The sequence below is a fragment of the Bubalus kerabau genome, chromosome 7 (assembly GCF_029407905.1).
Source record: "Bubalus kerabau isolate K-KA32 ecotype Philippines breed swamp buffalo chromosome 7, PCC_UOA_SB_1v2, whole genome shotgun sequence".
Classification (NCBI taxonomy): Eukaryota; Metazoa; Chordata; class Mammalia; order Artiodactyla; family Bovidae; genus Bubalus; species Bubalus kerabau.
Window position 1 is genome coordinate 39,274,647 of NC_073630.1, and position 24,645 is coordinate 39,299,291.

General features: G+C 37.6%; 1 protein-coding gene across 1 annotated transcript in view; it reads left to right on the forward strand.

Moving 5' to 3' along the window:
• LOC129657658 (bifunctional heparan sulfate N-deacetylase/N-sulfotransferase 3) overlaps positions 1 to 24,645 on the forward strand; it is a 189,921-nt gene that overhangs the window by 143,245 nt on the left and 22,031 nt on the right. Inside the window, exons 7-10 of the mRNA XM_055588036.1 lie at positions 8,129 to 8,311; positions 10,500 to 10,596; positions 14,168 to 14,291; positions 21,679 to 21,853. Coding sequence (XP_055444011.1) covers positions 8,129 to 8,311; positions 10,500 to 10,596; positions 14,168 to 14,291; positions 21,679 to 21,853 — 579 coding nt within the window. The remainder of the gene's footprint in view (positions 1 to 8,128; positions 8,312 to 10,499; positions 10,597 to 14,167; positions 14,292 to 21,678; positions 21,854 to 24,645) is intronic.

Sequence of the window (24,645 nt, forward strand, 5' to 3'; positions counted from 1 at the left end):
AACTCATTGCATAACAGTATTACTTATAGATTCTTATATATAAAGAAGTTATTTTAGAGGACTTAAAGAGGAGGAGCACACGCCTAAGAAAGATGTGCCTTCTTTTCCAAAGTCAGATCAAAGGCCTCTAACTCTCAGGGCCCAGATGTGGAATTCTTAGTAGGAATGTTATCTGGGAATCCTTTTAAAGGGACTCTACTAAAGACTGAGCCTCATAAAGGAAACTGCATTGGTGGGGCCTGGAAGAGGTATCACCAAAGATCTCAAATGACTTAAGCATATTCCATTTTATGACACTGTCAACCACGGAATAATTCTCTGTCTCCCTTTCCCTCCTTCATGTCCATGTCCCAGACACTAAGGGATAAGAAATGTCAGCTAGCAAGATGAAGAATAAAATCACCCACTGGAGAAGAATCAATCAGGCTCTCTTCCCAGCCTCTCTGGCAGATCCACTCCTCCTGTACCAGGTTGCCGCTGAAAGAAAGGAGATTTAATATTGCATCAACCTTGGAGTTTTGCTTCTTTTCTCTGAATAAGGAGATTTAAATGAGTAAATCAACACTGTGCTAGCAACTTAAAGCTACATGAGAGCTATCTATTCACTAAAGAAACTAGGGAGGGCATGCTGCCTGCCCCAGCCTCATCCAGAGATAAGGGGAAACCACCCACACTGAGTAAATGTTAAAGAGACAGTGCAAAAAAGCGATAAGGTTACTTTAATGAATGTATCCCATGAATCTGAAATGTTTCCTGTGTGAGTTACACAATGATTTTTTAAGACCGCAGATATTATGTTTGCAGTTGCTCACCTTTGACAAGGCATTTTCAATGGAATGGTGGGAACAAACTCCAGATTACAAAAGACTAAAAAGTGAACAAAATGAGATATGAAAGCACCTATTACGCTGCTCCTTTAGAGACCCTGGCTGGGAAGGATAAGGTCTAGAAAATAAAAAAGCTCCAGAGAGAGCCTAAGGTGAGAGAGCCTCAAGCATGTTTTCAGGTATTAGGGAAGGAACAGTAGAGCAGATTAAAAATAGAGGGAAACAGAGGGATATGTGATAGAATGAGATCTTAGGAGTTGAAAGTAAAGGGGGTAAAAGGCACTTGGAGATATACTGGGTCTTGAAAACAAAATGGAACACTTCTGTCTGACACTGAAGGTGTTAGGAGGAATTTTATAAGACAAGTATCTACAGAGAGGGTAGGAATTGAAAGAGTTCCTGCCTTATGACCATTGCTTCTCTGTCAATCACAAGATGAACTAGGTAGATGAGGGAGAGTGGAGACTGAGAAAAAGCCCTTAAGAGAAGAATGAGAGTTTGAAATAGCTGCTGAAGGTAACGGAAGAGTGAAGAGGTAAAGAAAGAATAAAGAGAACATCAGTAGAGGATTCCATAGAAATTGGACCCTGTGCCTCTGTGACCTGGATAGCTCCCACTGTATACTTTTTCTCTAACTGTGCTGAACATCCACACATGGGAGTGGAGAAACTGAATGGAAAATTGATGGAAAGTCTCAGACCTGCAGACAATAGAAAGCAAAAAGATGGTTGGGAATCTGAGCTGATAGTGGGAGAGAAGTTCAAATTACTGACCATAGAATTTTGCCTTGTGAAGGAAGTAATCAGATGAACATAGACAGATGCATAAAAAAATGAAGGGATTAAAAAACTAGAGATATAGATAAGATTGATGAGCTGCGGGTAGGAAGCTATAAATGAGAATTGATGTTCCTCCAAACCCATAGTAATATAACAACAAAAACAATAACAAATGGCTATCAGATATTAAGCAGTTGGGGCTTCCCAGGTGGTGCTACTGGTAAAGAGCCCACCTGCCAATGCAGGAGACATAAGAGATGCAGGTTTGATCCCTGGGTTGGAAGGATCCCCTGGAGGAGGGCATGGCAACCCACTCCAGTATTCTTGCCTGAAGAATCCCATGGACACAGGAGCCTGATGGGCTACAGTCCACAAGGTTGCAGAGAGTCAGACACGACTGAAGCGACTTAGCATGCAGGCACACAGTAAGTAGCCTACATGTTTTATTACATTTAATCATCAGAACAACCCTGTGAGGTAGTTGCTATTTTTCTATCCCTTTTTTTCCTTTCATATAAGTAAATTAAAGTACTGAGAGTTTAAATAACTTGCTAAGATCAAAGAGCCAATATGTGGTACAGCCCACTTTCTTAACCACCATGCAGGCTAAAGTCAAAGACCTAAAGATACCGTTAATTTACAAAGGAAGGAAGTTTCACAGGAAACAGAAGGGAATGGGCATAAAAGATAAGTGAAGAACGGGTGGGCAGAGTTCGGGGGAAGAGTACAGAGCAAACGGGGATAAAGCTGGAAGAGACAAGAATAAATCTTTGAGGAGGCTCACAATTTGAATGGTGCTAAAGGATTACCAGTTCTTCCCTGGTAGCTCAGCAGTTAAAGCATCTGCCTGCAATGTGGGAGACCCAGGTTCGATCCCTGGGTTGGGAAGATCCCCTGGAGAAGGAAATGGCAACCCACTCCAGTACTCTTGCCTGGAGAATCCCATGGACGGAGGAGCCTGGTAGGCTACAGTCCACGGGGTCACAAAGAGTCGGACACCACTGAGCGACTTCACTTTCACTTTCAAAGGATTACCAGAATGAATGGCACTGAGAAAAATAACTGACCCTAGACTGCCCAGCTTTTTAAGTAAGATTATTAGTGCCAACACAAGGAGTATACTATACATAGTAAACTCCAGGAAGTTCAGAAAATAAAGTTGAAGAGACCTCATGCCAGCCCCCAAGCAACTGACAATCTAGACACAAATAAAACAAGTATTTTTTAAAAGCATAATACAAGTCAGAGTTAAGAAAATGTCAGAAAGACTAAACTGTAATCAACTCTAAGGCTCAAATTTTTGAAAGACTGCATTTGCCTGGAGAGATCTGAAAATTAGCTGTAACCCTCTGGATATACAGGATGGACAAGTGGAAAAGTGAGGCAGTGTTTCTAAAGAAGAAACTGCATGGACTAAGCATAGAGGTAGGTGAGTCTGGGGAACACTGGGGAGCAATAAGCAAGGCAGGCTGATTGGTGCCCTGAACACAGATAAGACTGGAAGAGTAACCTGGGATCATGATGTAATTTAGGACGACATCCTGAATTTTATTTAATTCAGAAGGCAATGAGAAACTATTAGAGGGTTTGATCTGTGAAACTATCGGATTGGAGCTTTAGGCCCAGGGCCTCATTAGAAGAACCTTCTCCTCAGAAGTTTTAATTTATTTTCCAGAAACAGACATCCTCATGGAATGAAGTACCATCTTGACAGTGGTGAAACTCATATTTTCTTGGTAATAAGACTTCTACAGTTTGATTACTATCCTCTAGAAATGAACTGTTTTCCTTATTTTTTTCCCTAAAGAAGTTAATTACCTTATGCTTGTCCTCTTCCAGAAAATCTTTTAAATGCTATGAAATAAAGTAAAAATGAATATGAAAAGCAGCCTATTAAATAGAGACGTTATAAGGCAATATGCATCTGAGGGGTACATGACAAAACAGAGAAGAATTTTGCTTTGGTTTAAAAACAAAAAACAGGATGGAAGGAGATTTAGGAACCAGTGGCATGTGTCTGGGTGGACCAGTTCTTTCTATCAGTCTTCTGGGGATCTCCACACATATGTCAGCAATGCAGAAGCCCTTCAAAGGCATGGCCAAGGGCACTCACCAAGTTGTTCTTTGTGCCATGGTTAGCTTTAAGTCTATAACATCAAAACATATTCATAAATGTATCGTGTTTGTTTTTTAAACTTATTAAAAAAGAATCACTACAGAAAAGCTGATGATTTCAATGAACAAAATCTTTTCTGTGGGAATAAATGATGGGTCTGGCTGGTTTTCCTCAAATCATATTCCAGTGGCACCTGCATCTGAACACCTGGGGATGCTCCTCTAAATGTAGGTACCAGGCCACCCTCCAGACCAGAAAATCAGAATCTCTGAGTGTAAGGCCTGGCGATCTGAACTTTTATAAACTTCCTAGGTGATTCGTATAATATGCTAGGCTTTTGAATCTCTGATCACCTGGAAGGATGCCAAAACAAAACAGAACTGCTTGCCTAAAGGAGAGAGGTGGGAGGTAAGACTTTTTCATTATAAACTCTTTTGTGCCTGTTGAATTCTAAACTTTTTCACAAACAAGACTCGCGAAAAATGAGCATCATATTTGTATTTGCACCTCTACAGAACCAATCAGAGCATCTGGCAAATAGGATAAGAAAGTTGGTGGATTTGAACTAAGCAGCATGATCATAAATGGCATGCGTGCATGCTAAGTCACTTCATGGGCTATAGCCTACCAGGATCCTCTGTCTGTGGGCAAGAATACTGGAGTGGGTTGCCATGCCCTCCTTCAGGGGCTATTCCCGACCCAAGGATCAAACCCCCATCTCTTACGTCTCCTGCATTGGCACCCGGTTTCTTTACCACTAGTGCCACCTGGGAAGCCCCATAAATGGCATAGTTTATAACAAATATAAGTATTGATAACATACTTTTTTTCACCTAAATTTTGTCTCCCTTCCTCCTAACCTTCTCAAAACAGAGTAATTACTGCATTGTCAACTGCATTTGCACCAAGACCTATGATTTGCTCCTTATTCTTCTTGGTAGTAGTTCATTCATCTCTTCCGCCTGGAACTTATCCGAGTCACATGGCTGAGGCTGGAAAGTGTAGATAAAACTTCCCATATCTTTCTATTAGTCACTGTTTTACAATTGGTAACTGTTTCACAACTGGTAACTGTTTCATTCTCATAAATGCCAGGATATATGATGTTTGGCATTCACCTTTTGCCTTTACAGAAAAAAAATATATATATATATTTAAGTATCTTGCTATACAAATATATGTTAATCGGGCTAAAATTGCTTTCAGCTGCTAATCAGATAGACTTTATGCCTTTGGTAATTTCCAATGATTTGAATTTTAAGCAGTCTTGTGAGTAACAACAAAAATTGCTTGCAGTATGCTTACAGCAAATACTGTTATAGAAATGCAGTTGCAACTTCCTTTGACATTTTTCTTCTCATTGGATTCTGTATCTATAGTAAACATAACTTATTTTGATACATTCAATCCTTGTTTAAAGCAAAACAAGCAAAACCCCTCAGTTCTGAAACGCTCTTAAAATTACAAAGGCATCTTCTTTAGGAAAAGATTAATATCTACTTTCCCTGAAATGGCAACCTTCTCAAACTCCTTCTTCCTTTCTTTCTAGTCTGTGCAGACATTGCTGGCAGGTGAGGGATTGCCCAGAAGTAGAGGCACTAGAGTTGTCACAGATCAGGACAAAAGAAGAAATACTATTTGGAAAGCAAGCTAATTTTTGACCAAAACCTTCTCCTTATATAATCTGTTCCCACCTGTCCTGTTGCTTGTTGTGCATCCCTTCCTAACTAAAAAATAATAAAGAAAACTTGGATAGGCTACATGTTCATCAAAAAAAAAAGATATAGACAACAGTATATGTGGTGAGAATACTATGATTCACCCCCTAGAAAAGTGTTTAATGAGAAACTGAGATGCTTTATGTCCTGATCAATTATATTCTTTTTATGGAGCACAAAACCAATCCCAGGCTCGAGTCCAAAGCCTAGAATAGTGTCACAAGATGACAATCATTACAAAACCATCACTTTGACACAGTCCTTTTGCTAATGGTACACTTTGCATTATGTTAAAGTAGACATACAAAAAAAGAATTGAAACCTAGGAAACTTTCATTTAGCAAAGGTTCGCTGGTTGGAGGTTAAGTAGCTTTTCTTTTACAGGATTAAGTTCAACACCTTATAAATATAACCTTCATTCTTGCCCATCAGGTTCAGTTTCGGCAAAAGCAATGTCAACAACCAGCTCATACTCACTTTGGGTCACTTCTGTTTCTACCAGGAAAAATACAAGTGAAAATGTGGCACTGTGGTTTGAGTGTCACAGCATAAAGTGCTCTCCACTGTTGAAAACAAATTCAAAGGGGTGTCAAATGCACTTGTGTCAGAAGGTCACACAGGATCTCTAAGTTTTTCATTTTCTGTTCAATGTATATATTGTTCAAGTGAAACGCAGGCACAGATTGTTTTGATAAATTTTTCATAAAAATAAAGCAATAAATTTGAATTAGTGGCTAGCTAGGTTAACATATATTTTTTTTACATTGTATGAAAAAATGAGTAGAAAGGCAACATGGAGTATTTTGCCATTGTTATTGGGCTACAATGAAAAATGTGGCATATAAAACACATAATGAAAGACTGCCTATAGTAGATATTAGAAAAGAACTTCCAAACTTAAGAATGATTTTCTTAAGTCTCTCAATAGCCTACTGTTTTGATGAATTTTGAAGGAAGAAAGGAGGGGGTGAGAAAAGTCAAACAATTGAAACTACTAAAAAAAAAAAAAAACATAATAACCAGAAGGTTAAGTTTTAAAAGTCTCATTTTTCCCAAATACCCTAAATGGTAAAAATCTCACCAGTCAACTCCACGAGTGCAATGGTGTGCTGGTAGCTATTTGAAATCACCCTGGAAGTATTTTTTGTCTGTAAAAGTTCTAAGATTTAAAATACAGTCATCATGTATGAAACGAGTTGCCAGTCCAGGTTCGATGCACGATACTGGATGCTTGGGGCTGGTGCACTGGGACGACCCAGAGGGATGGAATGGGGAGGGAGGAGGGAGGAGGGCTCAGGATGGGGAACACATGTATACCTGTGGCGGATTCATTTTGATATTTGGCAAAACTAATACAATTATGTAAAGTTTAAAAAATAAAATGAAATTAAAAAAAAAATAAATAAATAAAATAAAATACAGTCAGGCAGCATGAATAGAAACACAAACATCCTTGATCATACTTGAAATTTTTCATGTTAAAGTCTGTGTGATTTGTTCAATAGAATATAGGATATCACTGTTTCCTTTTATTCATAGTAATAAGTAACTATATTTCTCTGATTCTCTATATCAAAATTTTCATCACTACCACTTTACCTCAATAAATTTTCTTAAATATTTCTGTCTCTTAATGAATGAAGCTATTATGTTCATTATTATGATGATTAAAATAACTATTATTACTATTCATTCATATGACATTATAAATTTTAGGAGCATACTGTTATCACATGAATTATTTTTATGATCTTTTTATAGCAGCATAAATGTCACAGTGGTTTTCATTGCCATTGAAAATCTCATGCAGAATTATTTCCATTTGTCAACACTAACCAAAAAAAACTACTTGCATTCTCTTAAAGTAATAGCTATAAAAATGCCCTTTCTACATTCCTTACCAATCTAATTAAACTTACAGAATTCAAATTTATTTCATTATAAAAAGTTCCCCATGTTTGCTATAATATTTTTTTCAATTTATGGATTTGATCTAGGACACCTGCTTGCATAGGAAGAATTTATTTTATCTATTGAAGCATTGAAAACTTTTCTTCGGGGTATTTGATACTGGAAATAGGAGACTCAATAAATATGGAAAAGACTTTCAGAGTATTATGGATGGAAAATAGTTGACAGTTATCTTAGTAAAACTTCAGTTGCTGGACTTTTGTCATTATGGCCTCTGATAAATACATACCAGAGGATTTTCAGCTAATGCTAATAATGACAACTCATTGATTATTTATGTCCATTAATTTTATGTACTGTGTTACAAACCAAATTAAGTTGACTGATATTACAAAATCCCACCCTCCTACTACCTCAAATTATGAATAGTTCACATATCAGAAAGCCATTATGTGTGAACATCTAGGACATGTTGTTCAGCATTGGTCTAGTTGTACTAACAGGGGCTATGGCAGCTGGACTCATTTTTTGTTATGAAATCCATTAAAACCTCAGAAAAAATGCTCACCAAGTCTTACTAATAACACATCCTCCATAGGGCATTAATACAGTGAGAATATCTGAGATATGTCCAAAATTCCAAAACATTTCATGAACTGTCATGAACTGAAACCCTATGCAAAGAGTTCTTTAGAAAAACTAGCATTGCTATGGTTGCACTGCCCCCTAGGGTGAAAATAACTTGTGTTTATGCTGAAGTTCATTTGCCTTTTTCAGATCAGCATTTTCATGACCCATTTGTCTAACTACGGGAATGACCGGCTGGGATTATACACATTTGTCAACCTGGCCAACTTCGTGCAGAGCTGGACCAACTTGAGACTTCAGACTCTGCCTCCAGTGCAGCTGGCTCACAAGTATTTTGAGCTCTTTCCTGATCAAAAAGACCCTCTCTGGCAGGTAAGATTGGGTCAATAATTGGTAAAATTAATTAATCCCACAAACATATGTTCTATGAGTTAATACAAATCTGAAAAGTGAAGGCATCGGGTGGAGGTGGGAGGAGATAATGTACATTTTGGAAATGTTAGTAGATTTGAGAAACTTCATAGTGGGCCAGCTTCTCTGTTCCCAGGCCCTTTAGAAACTATGAATGCTGAAAGCTCAGTGATAGGGTCAGTGGATGTCCTATTTTCAATCAGGAGTGAGGGATAAATTTGCAGACTGCAATAGGTTGACACAACAGAAAATGGTTTTAGGCATGTGTTAGGCAGGGAGTCAGCCTTGAACATATCCGTATACCTCTCGTGACTAAACAACATTAAAGGGGCAGGTGAGGAGAGTTCAGAACTGCTATCTGCCTCTGAACCACAGGGTCACGACAGCTGCATAATATAGGCAAAAGCATTAGTCAGGTATTACTTTGGACGTGGGGAAAATGTTTAGAAGCAAAATCACTGAGCTTCTGGAGAGAAAATGTCTCGTAAATATGGCATATTCAAATGGTTCCAGGCATAACCCAGATTTCCAAGCTTACACTCTACGTGTCCTAGAATTACAGAAACACACTTTGAGCTTTATTGCCCACCGCACGACCCAGGGAAAGTAATAATCTTAGCAAGTAGCTGCATAGTGCCTGTCATCTGTCTGACCAAGTTCTTTACATATGCTCATCCATTCAGTCTTCACAGCTACCCTATGAGGTATAGTTACTACCCCCCATTTTACAGATAAAGAAACTGGGGCAACACAGAGAGGCTGAGACACCTAAGCAGAGGCATACAGCTATTGTGTGACAGAATGGAAATGAATTCTGGGCCACATGGCTCCAGACACTGCACTCTGAATCACTGTTCTAAATGAGAATTACTGACAGAGCTGATGGTATAATAATAACGATCTTCAGAAGTTGTTGTTTAGAAGTAGAACTCAGTAAATTCCACAGATTGAAGTTGCAGCAAGCTCTGCACTTATATTCATTTATCTGTGAACTTGAGCTAATTGCCTCATAGGCACAAACAGATAACCCCTAGAAGAAACATAACTACATATTTTAGTAGGTTAAAGTCGGTGGTTGTAGAAATATCACTGCATACTATTTGGCAGTTAAGATTTTTAAAACATCCATCTTTTTATCTTAACCACTACAGAACATCACCAAGTGTCAGCCACTGGAAAGATATGAAACTTTCCTGCTAATTTAACACCTTATTTTAAAATGGAAATCATTATTATTTCAGTTGAAACCACTTTTTTCCTAGAACAAGAGCCAAAAAAAAAAATACCCTCACCTTAGTCTTAAAATCTGTTGTTTATGCTAAATAAGCAGGTGTGTTTAACTACACATGTAGTATTAATTGAATAGAAATAGAGCACTGTCCCATTTGCCTATTCCTGAAAAGTATTGAAAGGGCCATAATTGTTTAGGTAATATGCAGCTAGTGGTTAAAATTAAGGATATTCTAGATGCAGTTTGCACAGTGAGTTTGGTTTAAGTACTATTGTCCAAAAGCAGATTCCCTAAGGTAGTAATTCACCCTCATTTTACCCTTTTGCAGAAATTTAGTGCTTTTTAGCATCATAGTTTGTAAAGTTATAGTTTTAGACATACATTTACTGACCTCTGAAAGCAGCTGAAAGGAATCTGCTCTCTTTAAACAGTATTATTATGACCAGATCCATCTCCTTTTGAAGCACAGCAGGAAAGCTCGAATTTACTTAGAATAAAAATCTGATACCTTATATATTTCAGTGCTGAGAGTGTATCTTCTTCTAGGTTAGCAGGGCAAGCAAGCACAGCCTCTGCCCAACAAGCTCACTATTTTAAAACTTAAACCACACACACACAATCAAGACATAGAACCGCCAATAGCAGAAAAAAATAATTAAACCCTCAGTGCTATGAAGCTGTTGACCCATAATGGACATGTCTCCCCTCCCTCACCTCCTCTGTCAACACTCACCTTCAGGATGGAAAAGGATTTATTTGAAATCCTCCATGGATGCCACTTTACGACTTTCGTTTAAAACAGGGAGCCACCATAGCCTTGTTTCTGGGGATGTCTTTTCAAGGACAGAAGCTGAAAAACTCTAGCACACAACGGGCAGCCACAAAAAATACACATCTCTGTTGTTTTCTCCTGTTTAGAATCCTTGTGATGACAAACGCCACAGAGACATTTGGTCTAAAGAAAAAACCTGTGATCGCTTACCAAAATTCTTGGTAATAGGACCCCAGAAAACTGGTGAGAACTTTTTATGTTGTAATCAACATGTATAAAAATCCTGATGACTAGACAGTGAATTCTTGCCACAATGACTTCTCAAACTCCCTATAAATATTGATGAATGAATAATATTTTATTCTCTTTGTTGAGCTGATTTTTTTTTAAGTCAAAAGGATGAAAATAGATATTACATAGTTGGAATATCAAGCAGTCAATTTGGTGGCGACTGTTACTTTTTTCCCAAAGATCCTAATTGAAAATTGCTGTTATTAACATTTCTAAAATCAAAACTAATCCTGTGTTTGAAGAGTGACTTACAAGATTTCATCAAATCCATGGTGGACACATATATGTACCTATAAATCTTCCAGAAATTTATCCTTTTCCTGACATCTTCCTGATACAGTTTATTTCTAAACTATTTCTTGCAGAAATGACTATTTTCCAAAAGTTTATAAAGGATGTTTGACAAGCAGAATTCCCAAGCATAAACAAAACTTTGTGTTACTTTGTGTTAAGAAAGATATTTATTCATACCCAGAAGAAATCTCTGGCACCTTTTTTTAAGTTGGTGTGCAATTTTTCCCATGAACTTCTTGTTTCTGTAAGAAACAGTATTAAAATGAAGCCCAGTGGAAGCTTTAAAAATGCCAGACATTCAAGCTGTATCCTGCATGATAAATTATTTGGGGCTCTTCGTTTCTAGCTTCACAGAGAGCAGCCATTTCATATCCCTTCTAAGGGGAATACATTTCCTTTCCTTATTTCTCTAGAAATAACTTGGGAGAATTCTATGTAATATACACAGTTAAGTTAACCTATTCATTTTCTCTTAGTCCCATTTACAAATATCAATCTGAAAACAATAATAAATATGGCAGGTACTTCTCTTATCCTTATTTATCTCACTTGTCCTTATTTACAGTCAAGAAGCAACTAGAAAGACATTTACACTAAAGTTTCTTTAGCAAATTCCCACTGTCATCACATAGCTTTGTCATTAACAGTCGCATCTTCTCTCGGAAGCTTGGCAGATGAAGTTTGCCTCAGAAAGCCCTGCAGGATATGCTTCCTCTTGTGTTGCGCTAGATATGCAAACATTTTAATGTCATGGTTACATGGCAGAATCATTACTTGTCATCTTCAGCTCAATTGGGTTTCCAAATGTTGATGTTACAATCTGTATATGACATTTACCTTTGGAAGGGAATTTTTAAATCCTTTTTATAGAAATTGAAATTTTCTCAGTTTTATAGAGATATAATTTACATACAATAAAATTCACCAACTTTAAATGCATAGTTTTGTAAATCTTAGAAATTGTACACAGTGGTGCAACCACTACAACATTTAAGATTTAGAACACTACTGTTTCCCTAAAAAGTTTCTCCGTGTCTTTTCTCTAGTCAGTTTTCCTTCACCAGTCCTTAGTCACAGAAAACCACCTTCTGGCACTGTAGTTTTGGCTTTTTTAGGATTTCACATAAATGGAAATATAAAGTATCTTTTGTGTTGGACTTCTTTCACTTAGCATATTGCTTTTGTATCTATTGATATTTTTTGAGGTTATTTTTTAAGTAGACAGACATAGCTTCTTGTATCAATTCCACAAAAATTAATTAGCTTTATTTTTAATCTTTAGTTTTGCCAAAAGTATTTTTCTGAATAATTTTGCATAAAGGTATAGTCATCTGGATATTCAAATATTTTTAGTGTTGAAACTAACAAAAACAGAAAACCTGAAGCTTTTTTTTTTAATTTTTGAATTCCTGGTTTTGTGTCTATGATTATATTGTTGAAATACACACACACACGACAGTTTATTCAGACCCAAGAATATGAGTAGGTAAAGATAGAATTCAGAAACCATAACTTAATTTTTTGACCACTGATAAATTACAGTATGCCTTTACTGACTAGGCAGATAATTAGATTGTTTTCATTTTTTTTTGCTTGTCTTATTAATGCTTATCATGCTATTAAAAGCAAGTAATATGATGTAATACAATTCTTAAAAATAAAATTCAGAAAAGAATTTTATCAGTTGATCTCAGAAAGGATTACCCTGTTTTCTTCTTTCATATTGTAATAGATATTCTTTTTGTCTTTACAAACACTATATTCTGTTCAATTGTTTTAAATGCATTACTGAATTTTAGCACAAAAATGTTATTTTTTAAAAATACCTTACAATATTCAGATATCGAGCTTTTTAACTATTTTTAAAGAGATTACCTCACTTGACCCTCATAAAGCCATGATAGCTAAGTATTTTCTCCCCCACTACACGGATAAGAACACTGACTCAGGTCATATATTTTTTGTTCAAGTTCAAACAGCTGGTAAGTGCTAGAAATAAAACTCTTGATCCTAGAAGTTATCAGACTCTGAAGTATGCTCTAGAAAGCTTTACTATGGCTTTCAAGTAATGGAACATTTTTTTCCCCAACGAGTTTTTGATTTTGTCCCATATTTCTTGTAACTCAGTGATTCTTGAAGTGTGCTGAATCAGAAACTCTGGGATCAGGCCCAGCTCTGTTTTAACAGCCCTGTAGGTGAACCTGGGGCTTCCCTAATAGCTCAGTTGGTAAAGAATATTCTTTGGCTTCCCTTGTGGCTCAGCTGGTAAAGAATCCACCTGCAATGCAGGAGACCTGGGATCGATCCCTGGGTTGGGAAGATCCCCTGGAGAAGGGAAAGGCTACCCACTCCAGTATTCTGGTCTGGAGAATTCCAGGTCGCAGAGGCGGACACAACTGAGTGACTTTGACTTTCACTTCAAGTGAACCTGATGCATGCTGAAGTTTGGGAACCACTGTTTTAAGTCGAGTTTGTGAAGATCATTTTTACCTTGTATGGCATAGATTACTGTGTTTCATTCCCTATAGTTATCTATGATTGTAGATAAAATGTTCATTGTTTGGTTCAGATAAAATCTAGGAACACTGCCTCTTCCAACTCATTGTTTTAGACAATATTGCTGTTGACAAGAGTTATTTTAACAAATCTATATGGGTACCTATGATATGCCACCCTCTTTCCAAAAATGCAAATTGTGTTATGTCACCAATTCATTCAAACTTGAACAAACTGGTTAAAAGTTTACATTCTGTCCCAAATTAGTAAGCTTTCATAGGCCTTGGGAGGAACTTTATAGGGGAACCCAAGTATTAATAATATAATATCTTATGTTAAATTATGATGTCTTTCATTTACATGGTACTTTATTAATATCAAAATATCTTCAGGCACAGTATGTCTTTTTGTCCTCAGAGAAGGCCTAACAAATGATTAAAGCAGGCGATTGTCCACTAATAAGTCAAGAGAAAGCAAAAAGCCAAAGTCAATGACTGAACTGAGGTCAAAAGCCTGTTCTTGCAGGTCTTACAACAGGCCTTTTCTCACATAACACTGTCCTCATTTTTTAAAATTCGTTTCTTAAGATGCTGGTTATCTATTCACTTTAATTCAAGGATTACTTATATGTATCTGTTTGGATCATTGTAATACAGTTTATTAACAACTCAAATGCTAATAGTAGGAAACTGTTTTCATTCAATTAATCTCTGAACCTCTATTGTCTTTTCAGGAACCACTGCTTTGTATTTGTTCCTGGTTATGCATCCTTCCATCCTTAGTAACTCCCCCAGCCCAAAAACCTTTGAGGAGGTACAGTTCTTTAATAGAAATAACTACCACAGGGGGATTGATTGGTAAGATGGGTTATTAGTATAAATCTAAAAGTATATGTACTGTGCACAGTATTAAATTAGTGCTTATAATCAACATTTAAGTCTGTTAGCCTCAAACAGTAGTTATCTCTGTGCCTTGATTAAATAACATGAAGGAACACAGAAATTATTCATAACAAACTTTTCTCAGTTTATGAAGGGATTTGTCACCTCAAGAGACTCATGTGTAATTTTAACTTGCATTAATTATCTTTGATGGTAATTACAAATAAAAAGAGAAATACCTATTACACAAGAATTTCATTTTTCTCTACTCTTAAGAAAACACTTTCATAATTTTCTGTTCTTATGTACTTTGCATCAAAGTGATGCTACAGTTCACATATAATATACTATTTTACTTTGGTACAAAAGGTAAATAAATAAAGTTAGACATGTGTATGCATGTCATAAGTAATGAAAGCTATTTTTAAAAAGCTATCAACAATATACAAAATTTAATTTTGGGCCTTTGAAATTAGAACCATATCAGCCATCTGAAGAAAAGAGTTAATTAAAATTAAAACTTAAAATGTCTACTATACACAAAATATGTAACGTAGGAGGAATAGGTGTTACAAACAAATGTGTTAATCCTAAAATGTATCTACAAGTCTTTAATGTACAAATTCTGTGCAGAAAGTGGTGTAAAAGTAAATTCTTATAACAACTATAGAGCATGAACATAAATATTTTGTGTTTTTTTTGTTTTTGTTTTTGTTTTTTAAGTTGGAAGCGTTTATTTCAGTCAGCATCGTGGGTAGAACAGGTTTCACAGCCCCTTGGCCTGATGCAGGGCCCAGGCTGCTGACACGGCTGTCTCTACCCTTCTCTGCCTGCCCCTCAAGCTTCTGGTCCCACAGAGATTAAACTAGCAGTTTCAGGACAAGTTGCCAGGCTGGAATCAATCCAAAATTCCTTTCTCAGCCACGTGCTTGTCTGAAACTGGCATTAACAATACGGGCATCGCTGTTCACCAGGGGCCGCAGGTGTGGGGAGGGCAGGTGTCGTTGGCCGGAGTGGCGCGTGCAGCAGGGCAATAAAGACACCACAGAGCCTGGTGGACCGTGGGCACGACCCTGGGCCTCTTAGCCCAGGGGCTTGCTTTAATCAGACATACAGCTGAAACAGAGCTTAGTTTAGCATACAGGTTTAATATATTAACTTCTGTTGTCAGATTGCATGATCTCTATTTTATATGTATCAATGCCCTCAAGGTTTGCTTGTGAGCAGTCCAAATGGAAAGCTAAAGAAATGGATTGAGTATAAGCTGAGCTCCTACTAGGATTTATATATATTCTAATTATTATACATTTTCTTGCCAATTCTTCAGCACACTGGTTGATACTGATTAATTTTGTAGTATTAAATAATAGCTGTGAGAGTCAAGGATCCATCAACTACTTCAGCTGCTGTGTTCCCACTGACTCAAATAAATATGCTTGTATACAGCAGAATAAAAAATTTAGTCCTTGTTTACATCAAGATTAAAGGGGTTGATTAAAAACTGCTTTGGAAGTAGAGAGGAATGCAATAATACTTAGATTCCCTGGGACTTAAGAATATCTGAGAGAATATTCATTTTTTGAAAAAAAAAAAAAAAAAAAAGCTGTTCCAAAGACAGTAATATGTATAGGGACTATAACAGGAATGAACAGTCCCTTAAGTGGTCCCCAAAGAGATGGCATAAATAAGTAGAAAATGAAAGAGCAATTAAAGATTTTAATGATAACTTGCTAAAAATACCCCAATTGTAAACACTTTTGTGGAGAAGGCAATGGCACCCCACTCCAGTACTTTTGCCTAGAAGATCCCATGGACGGAGGAGCCTGTAGGCTGCAGTCCATGAGGTCGCTAGAGTCGGACATGACTGAGCAACTTCACTTTCACTTTTCACTTTCATGCATTGGAGAAGGAAATGGCAACCCACTCCAGTGTTCTTGCCTGGAGAATCCCAGGGACGCGGAGGCCTGGTGGGCTGCCGTCTATGAGGTCGCACAGAGTCAGTCACGACTGAAGTGACTTAGCAGTAGCAAACACTTTTGATTGACAAATTATGCACTTATAAAAGGCAATTAATACAATAACTGTAAATATCAATCTATTACCAATAACTAGAGCTTGGCTCTCAAGGACAGCAAACGTATTCAGTCCTTAGACTGGCCTTGTCTCTCCCTGAAGTGTCAGCACCTCAGCAGTCCCTTTGAGACAACAGATCCACGAGGTTGAAGTCTGTGTGTCTCAGCGTGCCAAGGTCACTTACAGAATTAGCCCAGGCACAGTTAATTAACCTGGATACATGGATCTGTTCTTTCTGGAGAACTGGGCAAAACCAGGGCTTCCCTATCAGGCAACCTAAACACAGGCTTAGGACACAAGCAAAGCAGGGCAAATGAAAATGAGAAAACTCCATCTTTGATTAAAAATAGCCAAGATTTACAATCAGAATTTCTAAGAAAAATGTTTGATGTAGGCATACAGTTAAGTTTTATATTCTACGGTTTGGTATTATTTTTTATAATTACTTGAGGAGGCAGTGGATGGTTGGAGCAGCACATGGAGGGCCATACAGCCCTGCTAACATTTAGAAACCCTAAACATCTTAATCTGGCTCTGAGTAAAATCACTTAGAAATACAGGGTCAACCCAGAAACAAATAAATGTGGAGTGTTGCTAAATTTACATCTTTCAGTTTTAAGAAAAAGTGCTGAGCTGTTATGGGAGTCAGTTCAGTTCAGTTCAGTCACTCAGTTGTGTCCAACTCTTTCCAATGAATTGCTGAACGCCAGGCCTCCTTCACCTCCATCACCAACTCCCAGAGTTCACTCAAACTCACGTCCATCGAGTCAGTGATGCCATCCAGCCATCTCATCCTCTGTCGTCCTCTTTTCCTCCTGCCCCCAATCCCTCCCAGCATCAGAGGCTTTTCCAATGAGTCAACTCTTCACATGAGGTGGCCAAAGTACTGGAGTTTCAGCTTTAGCATCATTCTTCCAAAGAACACCCAGGACTGATCTCCTTTAGAATGGACTGGTTGGATCTCCTTGCAGTCCAAGGGACTCTCAAGAGTCTTCTCCAGCACCACAGTTCAAAAGCATCAATTCTTCAGTGCTCAGCTTTCTTCACAGTCCAACTCTCACATCCATACATGACTACTGGAAAAACCATAGCCTTGACTAGACAGACCTTTGTTGGCAAAGTAATGTCTCTGCTTTTCAATATACTATCTAGGTTGATCATAACTTTCCTTCCAAGGGGTAAGCGTCTTTTAATTTCATGCCTGCAGTCACCATCTGCAGTGATTTTGGAGCCCAATAAGATTTAAGGGACTAGAGCTGATAGATAGAGTGCCTGATGAACTATGGATGGAGGTTCATGACATTGTACAGGAGACATTGTACAAGACCATCCCCATGGAAAGCAAAATGGCTGTCTGGGGAGGCCTTACAAATAGCTGTGAAAAGAAGAGAAGTGAAAAGCAAAGGAGAAAAGGAAAGATATAAGCATCTGAATGCAGAGTTCCAAAGAATAGCAAGGAGAGATAAGAAAGCCTTCCTCAGTGATCAATGCAAAGAAATAGAGGAAAACAACAGAACGGGAAAGACTAGAGATCTCTTCAAGAAAATTAGAGATACCAAGGGAACATTTCATGCAAAGATGGGCTTGATAAAGGACAGAAATGGTTATGGGAGTAGCAAAGCTTAAATGAGGCAGGCCTTTGACGTTTAACCCCCAAATTATTAAACCACTCTACTTTGCTCACCAATTCTTTGAATAACCTGAATTCACATTCTCCATATGTGGACCTGTTTCCACCCTGGAAATATGAAGCTGAATTCTTTACCACCTTGTGTATTCAGCAAACACTTTTCAAGTGCCCATAAGTACCAGCAGTACTTTAGAAAAATGTGGGCACATAAGCAAACAAGAACTGGCCCCTGCTTTTTCCATGAGCCTCTGGAGTCAGACAAAATCAATACATTTTAGGTCCAAGATCCAGAACTGCCTGAGGACAATTTCAGGGCCTAAAGTGCCGTAGGTATAGAGGACTACCAGGAAGGTGGCACAGTTTTCAGAAGTTAAAAGTTATCTGAATTCAGTACCTCCTGCCCTCTTTTTTAATTTTTGGATCCTTTCTCAGAATAAGCAAGCTCGGACCAAATAAGATACCACTAAGACACTTGACATGACCTTAGCACCCCCAGAACAAGTGTGGGCATCTAAATTAAAAAATGTCCTAAAATTTGGCACCTTCTATTAACACAGTGTATACCAGAACAGATAGCAGATCAAACTTTCCAGAAATGTTTACATGTCTTTACCCCTAAAAGGAACGCCAGCATAACATATGACCAACAAAGCAATCTCCAGAAAAATATAAGATGATTTCTGTGCTGCGCTGAGTTTGAAGACATCACTTTGTTGCACCAGCCAAATTATGTAATATGATAACAACTGGAATCCTTCTAGGAGCTTTATTGTGTGAAGGGAAGAAAACAACACACTGCAAAAAGAACTCACCACATCAGTGTTAATGTCTCTCTTTTTCAGTAATTATTGAACTACCTTGTCTTGGTAGCTCAAAATCATTGTGGCTTATGAATTAGAGACAGTGTAGGTCTGGAGGGTGAGGCCTCCTTTGTTATAAAATGTAAGAAACCCTAAACGTTAAATTTGCACGTCCTTTCTAAAAAGGCCCCTTTGCCTTTAAAAGATGTTCTTTGATGCTTCAGAAACACCCATCATCATATGCTTGAATTCACTTTTATTTGACATTTTGTGCAAATGGCACATTATACAAATTCCATTACATCCTACATTTCTGTGCTTCAGGCTACAGGTAGGTATTCCTGTCTTCACTCTGCTGGTGACAAATCCCACCTCACTTAAGGACACAGAACCTAACCTTAGAATATTTGACAGTATTTCATATCTGGGAATATGTACTATTTAAACTTCTATAATTATTCTAACAAGTATCTTACAAATAGCTGTGAAAAGAAAAGAAGCGAAAAACAAAGGAGAAAAGGAGAGATATAAACATCTGAATGCAGAGTTCCAAAGAATAGCAAGGAGAGATAAGAAAGCCTTCTTTAGCGACCAATGCAAAGAAATAGAGGAAAACAAAAGAATGGGAAAGACTAGAGATCTCTTCAAGAAAATTAGAGATACCAAGGGAACATTTCATGCAAAGATGGGCTCGATAAAGGACAGAAATGGTATGGACCTAACAGAAGCAGAAGATATTAAGAAGAGGTGGCAAGAATACACAGAAGAACTATACAGAAAAGATCTTCACTACCAAGATAATCACAATGGTGTGATCACTCACCTAGAGCCAGACATCCTGGAATGTGAAGTCAAGTGGGCCTTAGAAAGCATCACTATGAACAAAGCTAGTGGAGGTGATGGAATTCCAGTTGAGCTCTTTCAAATCCTGAAAGATGATGCTGTGAAAGTGCTGCACTCAATATGCCAGCAAATTTGGAAAACTCAACAGTGGCCACAGGACTGGAAAAGGTCAGTTTTCATTCCAATCCTAAAGAAAGGCAATGCCAAAGAATGCTTAAATACTGCACAATTGCACTCATCTCACACGCTAGTAAAGTAATACTCAAAAGTCTCCAAGCCAGGCTTCAGCAATACATGAACTGTGAACTTCTAGATTTTCAAACTGGCTTTAGAATAGGCAGAGGAACCAGAGATCAAATTGCCAACACCTGCTGGATCATCGAAAAAGCAAGAGAGTTCCAGAAAAACATCTATTTCTGCTTTATTGACTATGCCAAAGCCTTTGACTGTGTGGATCACAATAAACTGTGGAAAATTCTGAAAGAGATGGCAATACCAGACCACCTGACATGCCTCTTGAGAAACCTATATGCAGGTCAGGAAGCAACAGTTAGAACTGGACATGGAACAACAGACTGGTTCCAAATAGGAAAAGGAGTACGTCAAGGCTGTATATTGTCACCCTGCTTATTTAACTTCTATGCAGAGTACAACATGAGAAACGCTGGGCTGGAAGAAGCACAAGCTGGAATCAAGATTGCCGGGAGAAATATCAATAACCTCAGATATGCAGATTGCACCACCCTTATGGCAGAAAGTGAAGAGGAACTAAAAAGCCTCTTGATTAAAGTGAAAGAGGACAGTGAAAAAGTTGGCTTAAAGCTCAACATTCAGAAAACGAAGATCATGGCATCTGGTCCCATCACTTCATGGGAAATAGATGGGGAAATAGTGGAAACAGTGTCAGACTTTATATTTGGGGGCTCCAAAATCATGGCAGATGGTGATTGCTGCCATGAAATTAAAAGACACTTACTCCTTGGAAGGAAAGTTATGACCAACCTAGATAGCATATTCAAAAGCAGAGACATTACTTTGCCAACAAAGGTTCGTCTAGTCAAGTGTATGGTTTTTCCAGTGGTCATGTATGGAAGTGAGAGTTGGACTGTGCAGAAAGCTGAGTGCCGAAGAATTGATGCTTTTCAACTGTGGTGCTGGAGAAGACTCTTGAGAGTCCCTTGGACTGCAAGGAGATCCAACCAGTCCATTCTAAAAGAGATCAATCCTGGGTGTTCATTGGAAGGACTGATGGTGAGGCTGAAACTCCAATACTTTGGCCAGTCGACTAAGTGACTGAACTGAACTGAATTATTCTAAACAACATAAGTGGCTCTTTATGTGAAAAAATAAGCAAACAGGCAGTCTTTTCACACCACATCTGTTCTGCCCTTTGACACACTTTATAGTTGAATGTAAGGGCAACACACTGGTGGGAATGCAATTATTTTTTCTTGTGATGAGGTAAAAATGTTTTGTCTAAGTCTGTTTAAAATGCCTTGAACTAGACATACTATTTGTTTTTTTTTTTAATTTTATTTTTAAACTTTACATAATTGTATTAGTTTTGCCAAATATCAAAATGAATCCGCCACAGTAGACATACTATTTGTTTTGATCCAGTTTTCTTTTTGGTTGAGCACTCATATTTGTCTGGCTCCAGAGGCTCATGCAGTAAAATATTTCTGCTTTTAGATACATTTTATATAGTTAGGTTGATTATTGCCACTTGATCCCTTTGTATCTACATTTTTGTTATTTCCCATACCTTTTTATTGATATTAAGTAGAATACAAAGAAAATGTATTTAGAAAAGCATTTTGAAAATACACTATTAGTGTTCTGTATGTTTTTTCCTTGCTAACAGGCTTGGGGGACAAATGCCTTAAAGAAAAAGCTTTTTTTTTTTTTTTTTTTAGGAAACAAATGAATTTTGTTTGTGGGACACCTTTAACATCTTTGACTCACCAGTGTATGAGTATAAACCAGAGTTTCATTTTGAGAAATATTCCCTTTCTAGGTATATGGATTTCTTCCCAGTCCCATCTAATGTTACCACTGATTTTCTGTTTGAGAAGAGTGCCAACTACTTCCACTCAGAGGAAGCTCCTAAAAGGGCGGCTTCTTTGGTCCCCAAAGCCAAGATCATCACCATTCTCATTGACCCATCAGACCGCGCATATTCCTGGTACCAGGTAAGGAAAATACTGACAAAATCCAGCAAGTAGAAGAGGAGTATAGAGAAGGGAAGGTGGTTTTCAGTAAAAGTCACCGCCGCAGGTTTTAACAAAAAAGATTTGCTAGCTTTATATCTTGAAGAAAGGGAATAAATTTCTCTATGTTTCCATAGAGAAATGTTCCCTTTAGTTTTTATTAATTTTGCATTCATTTGATTAATTTAATAAAATGTATAATACAATTAAGAAATTAAAGCAAACAATATTATGTGCTTGTATTGTGTGCTTCTATATATCTGTATTTTAAAAGTAAAATGTTATAATTTAAAATCATTCTTTTCATCTAATATGTATATAATGCTGCTATTATTATCTCAGTTTTACAGATAAGAAATATACCTGATTCCACCGAAGCAGAAGTCAGAGGTTTTATTCTGTAAAGGTCCAGAGAGTAAATATTTCAGGCTTTGCAGGCCATATAATTGCAACTCTTGCCATTGTATTGCAGAAGCAGCCATAGACAATATGTAAATTAATGAGCCTAACTGTGTTCCAGTAAAATTTATTTACAGAAACAAACAACAAGCAGAATTTAGCCCATGGACCATTGATTGATGACCCTGACTCTGAAAGAGCTTAAATAACTGCTTGTGTTGAAGAAATAACCTAGCAGCAAAACAGAATATAAGAATGAATTCTTCATCCTTGAAAGCCCAGCCAGAGTACCCTATTTTAAGCCTCTTCCTCATATAAACATTGCCATTATGATGTTGGTTAGAACCTAGCACAGAAACGATCACTTTGAAAGAATTTTAACAGATTCTAATAATAAAACTTACATGCCATACATTTTTACCGGAATAAATATTAAAAATAATACCAAAAAAAACCTGCCTCAGTGATATTTTATTAATCACCAAATGGAAAAAGTTTAATAAAAAACAGCAATATTAAATATAAGAACATAACAAAATTAATAGAGTAAGTGTCTTTAGTCTGTATTATTCTTAGGAGCTTCCCAGGTGGTACTAGTGGTAAAGAACCCACCTCCAAATGCAGGAGACATAATGAAACATGGGTTTGATCCCTGGGTCAGGAAGGTCCCCTGGAGGAGGGCATGGCAACCCCCTGCAGTATTCTTGCCTGGAGAATCCCAAGGACAGAGGAGCCTGGTAGGCTACAGTCCATAGCATTGCAAAGAGTTGGACACAACTGCAGTGACGTAGCATAGCATAGCATCCTTAGTTATCATTCCTCAGTTTTGTAATTTAAAAACCACTTTCCTGATGGTCATGTGTTCATCCCTTCATTAAATAATTTTAATGACTACCACATGCAAAGTATTGTTCTAAGTATGATTTGAAAGTAAATTAACAAATGTGGATGCTACATTTGAGAATGCTTTCAATCTAATTGGAGAAATATGTTTAAATAACCAGTGTATAAATCAGAAAGTATTAAGTGACAGATAGACTCCTACAGAGTAATAAAGCCTACCTGATAAAGACCACCAGGGACAACAAGTTAGGTGTATTAACTGGCTGCAGCGGAGGAGCCTGAACACTTAACTATCAGGCATTTCCCTAAAGAGAGGGAGGATTTGTATGATAGGGAGAAATGTAGATAAAATTAACATGAACTGTTTAATAGGTGCAAGCAGGGCCAGGGCTGGAAAACAAAGAGACTTACTTCCTTAGAAACTCTAAAGTTAAGACAAACATGGAATGTTATATCCAAAAATCCTTTATCTGAAACTCTGCACCTGGGCTGGAAATAAGGCTGCTTCTCTGAATTAAAGTGACCCAAAAAGCTCTGATTCATCAGGCAAGACTGGATGCTGCATTCTCACCGATCTCATACATCTAAATTTCTGACAGTCTATGATATTAGAGAACAAAGTTTATCAGCATGGGGTCATTTTTTAAACAAAAGCCATTTTTCCAGGTTCACCAAAGAAAGAACACATTGTCAGGAAAGGTTTCATGGCTGGGACAGAGTAGGAAAAGGTCATGGGATCTTAACAGGCATATTGATAATAATCTGCGTAACAGGGAGTGGACATCCTGGAAAAATGAAATCCACAATTCCACACTAATCAGTCATGCCCAACTCCTAGAACCATCCTTTAAACCAAAAACACAGCAAATTGACTGATTTGATCTTGCGCCTTTTACCTTTACCGCTAGGTATCTGGAGAAAAAAGAAAACCCGCCTTAATTGACTCAAAGAGGAAGCAGAAAATTGGAGCTTGGCAACCACTTAGCCCCTGAAAAATTGAGAATTTGCTGAAAAAGGAAGCTTCAAGGCTGAAAGCTAACAAAACATCCTAAATATTACAAATAAATCACTCCACAGGGGCAAAATGCAGGCCTTAACAAAGTCTAGTAGAGTTTGTAGTGTAGTAATTTGAATCTCAATTGCAGCAAATTTGCTATTCAACTAGATGTGGTAAACATCCACAAACCCACCACTAAGCCTGAATATTTATTGGTCAATTTAGGGAAAAGGTGATTTCCTCAGACCCCTGGGCCTGAGCCTGAGCCATTATGAAGTGCTTTCCTTTTAGGATTGCTGCCGTCTGCATTTTCTATACAGTAAGTGGTTCTGATTCACCGCAGAGGTTACCATTAGGTAAAATAATCTTGGCTTTTAGATGCTAGAGTGTGTATGATAAAAGCTGTGGATTTCAGATAATGCACATGTCAGAGTTTTCACCAGTTTCTCCATTTGAATAGCCCATAGGGTTTTTCTCATCTAAAACTGCATTACTAGATGGAACAAAACTATCTGGCAGAACTGGCAGAGTGTTT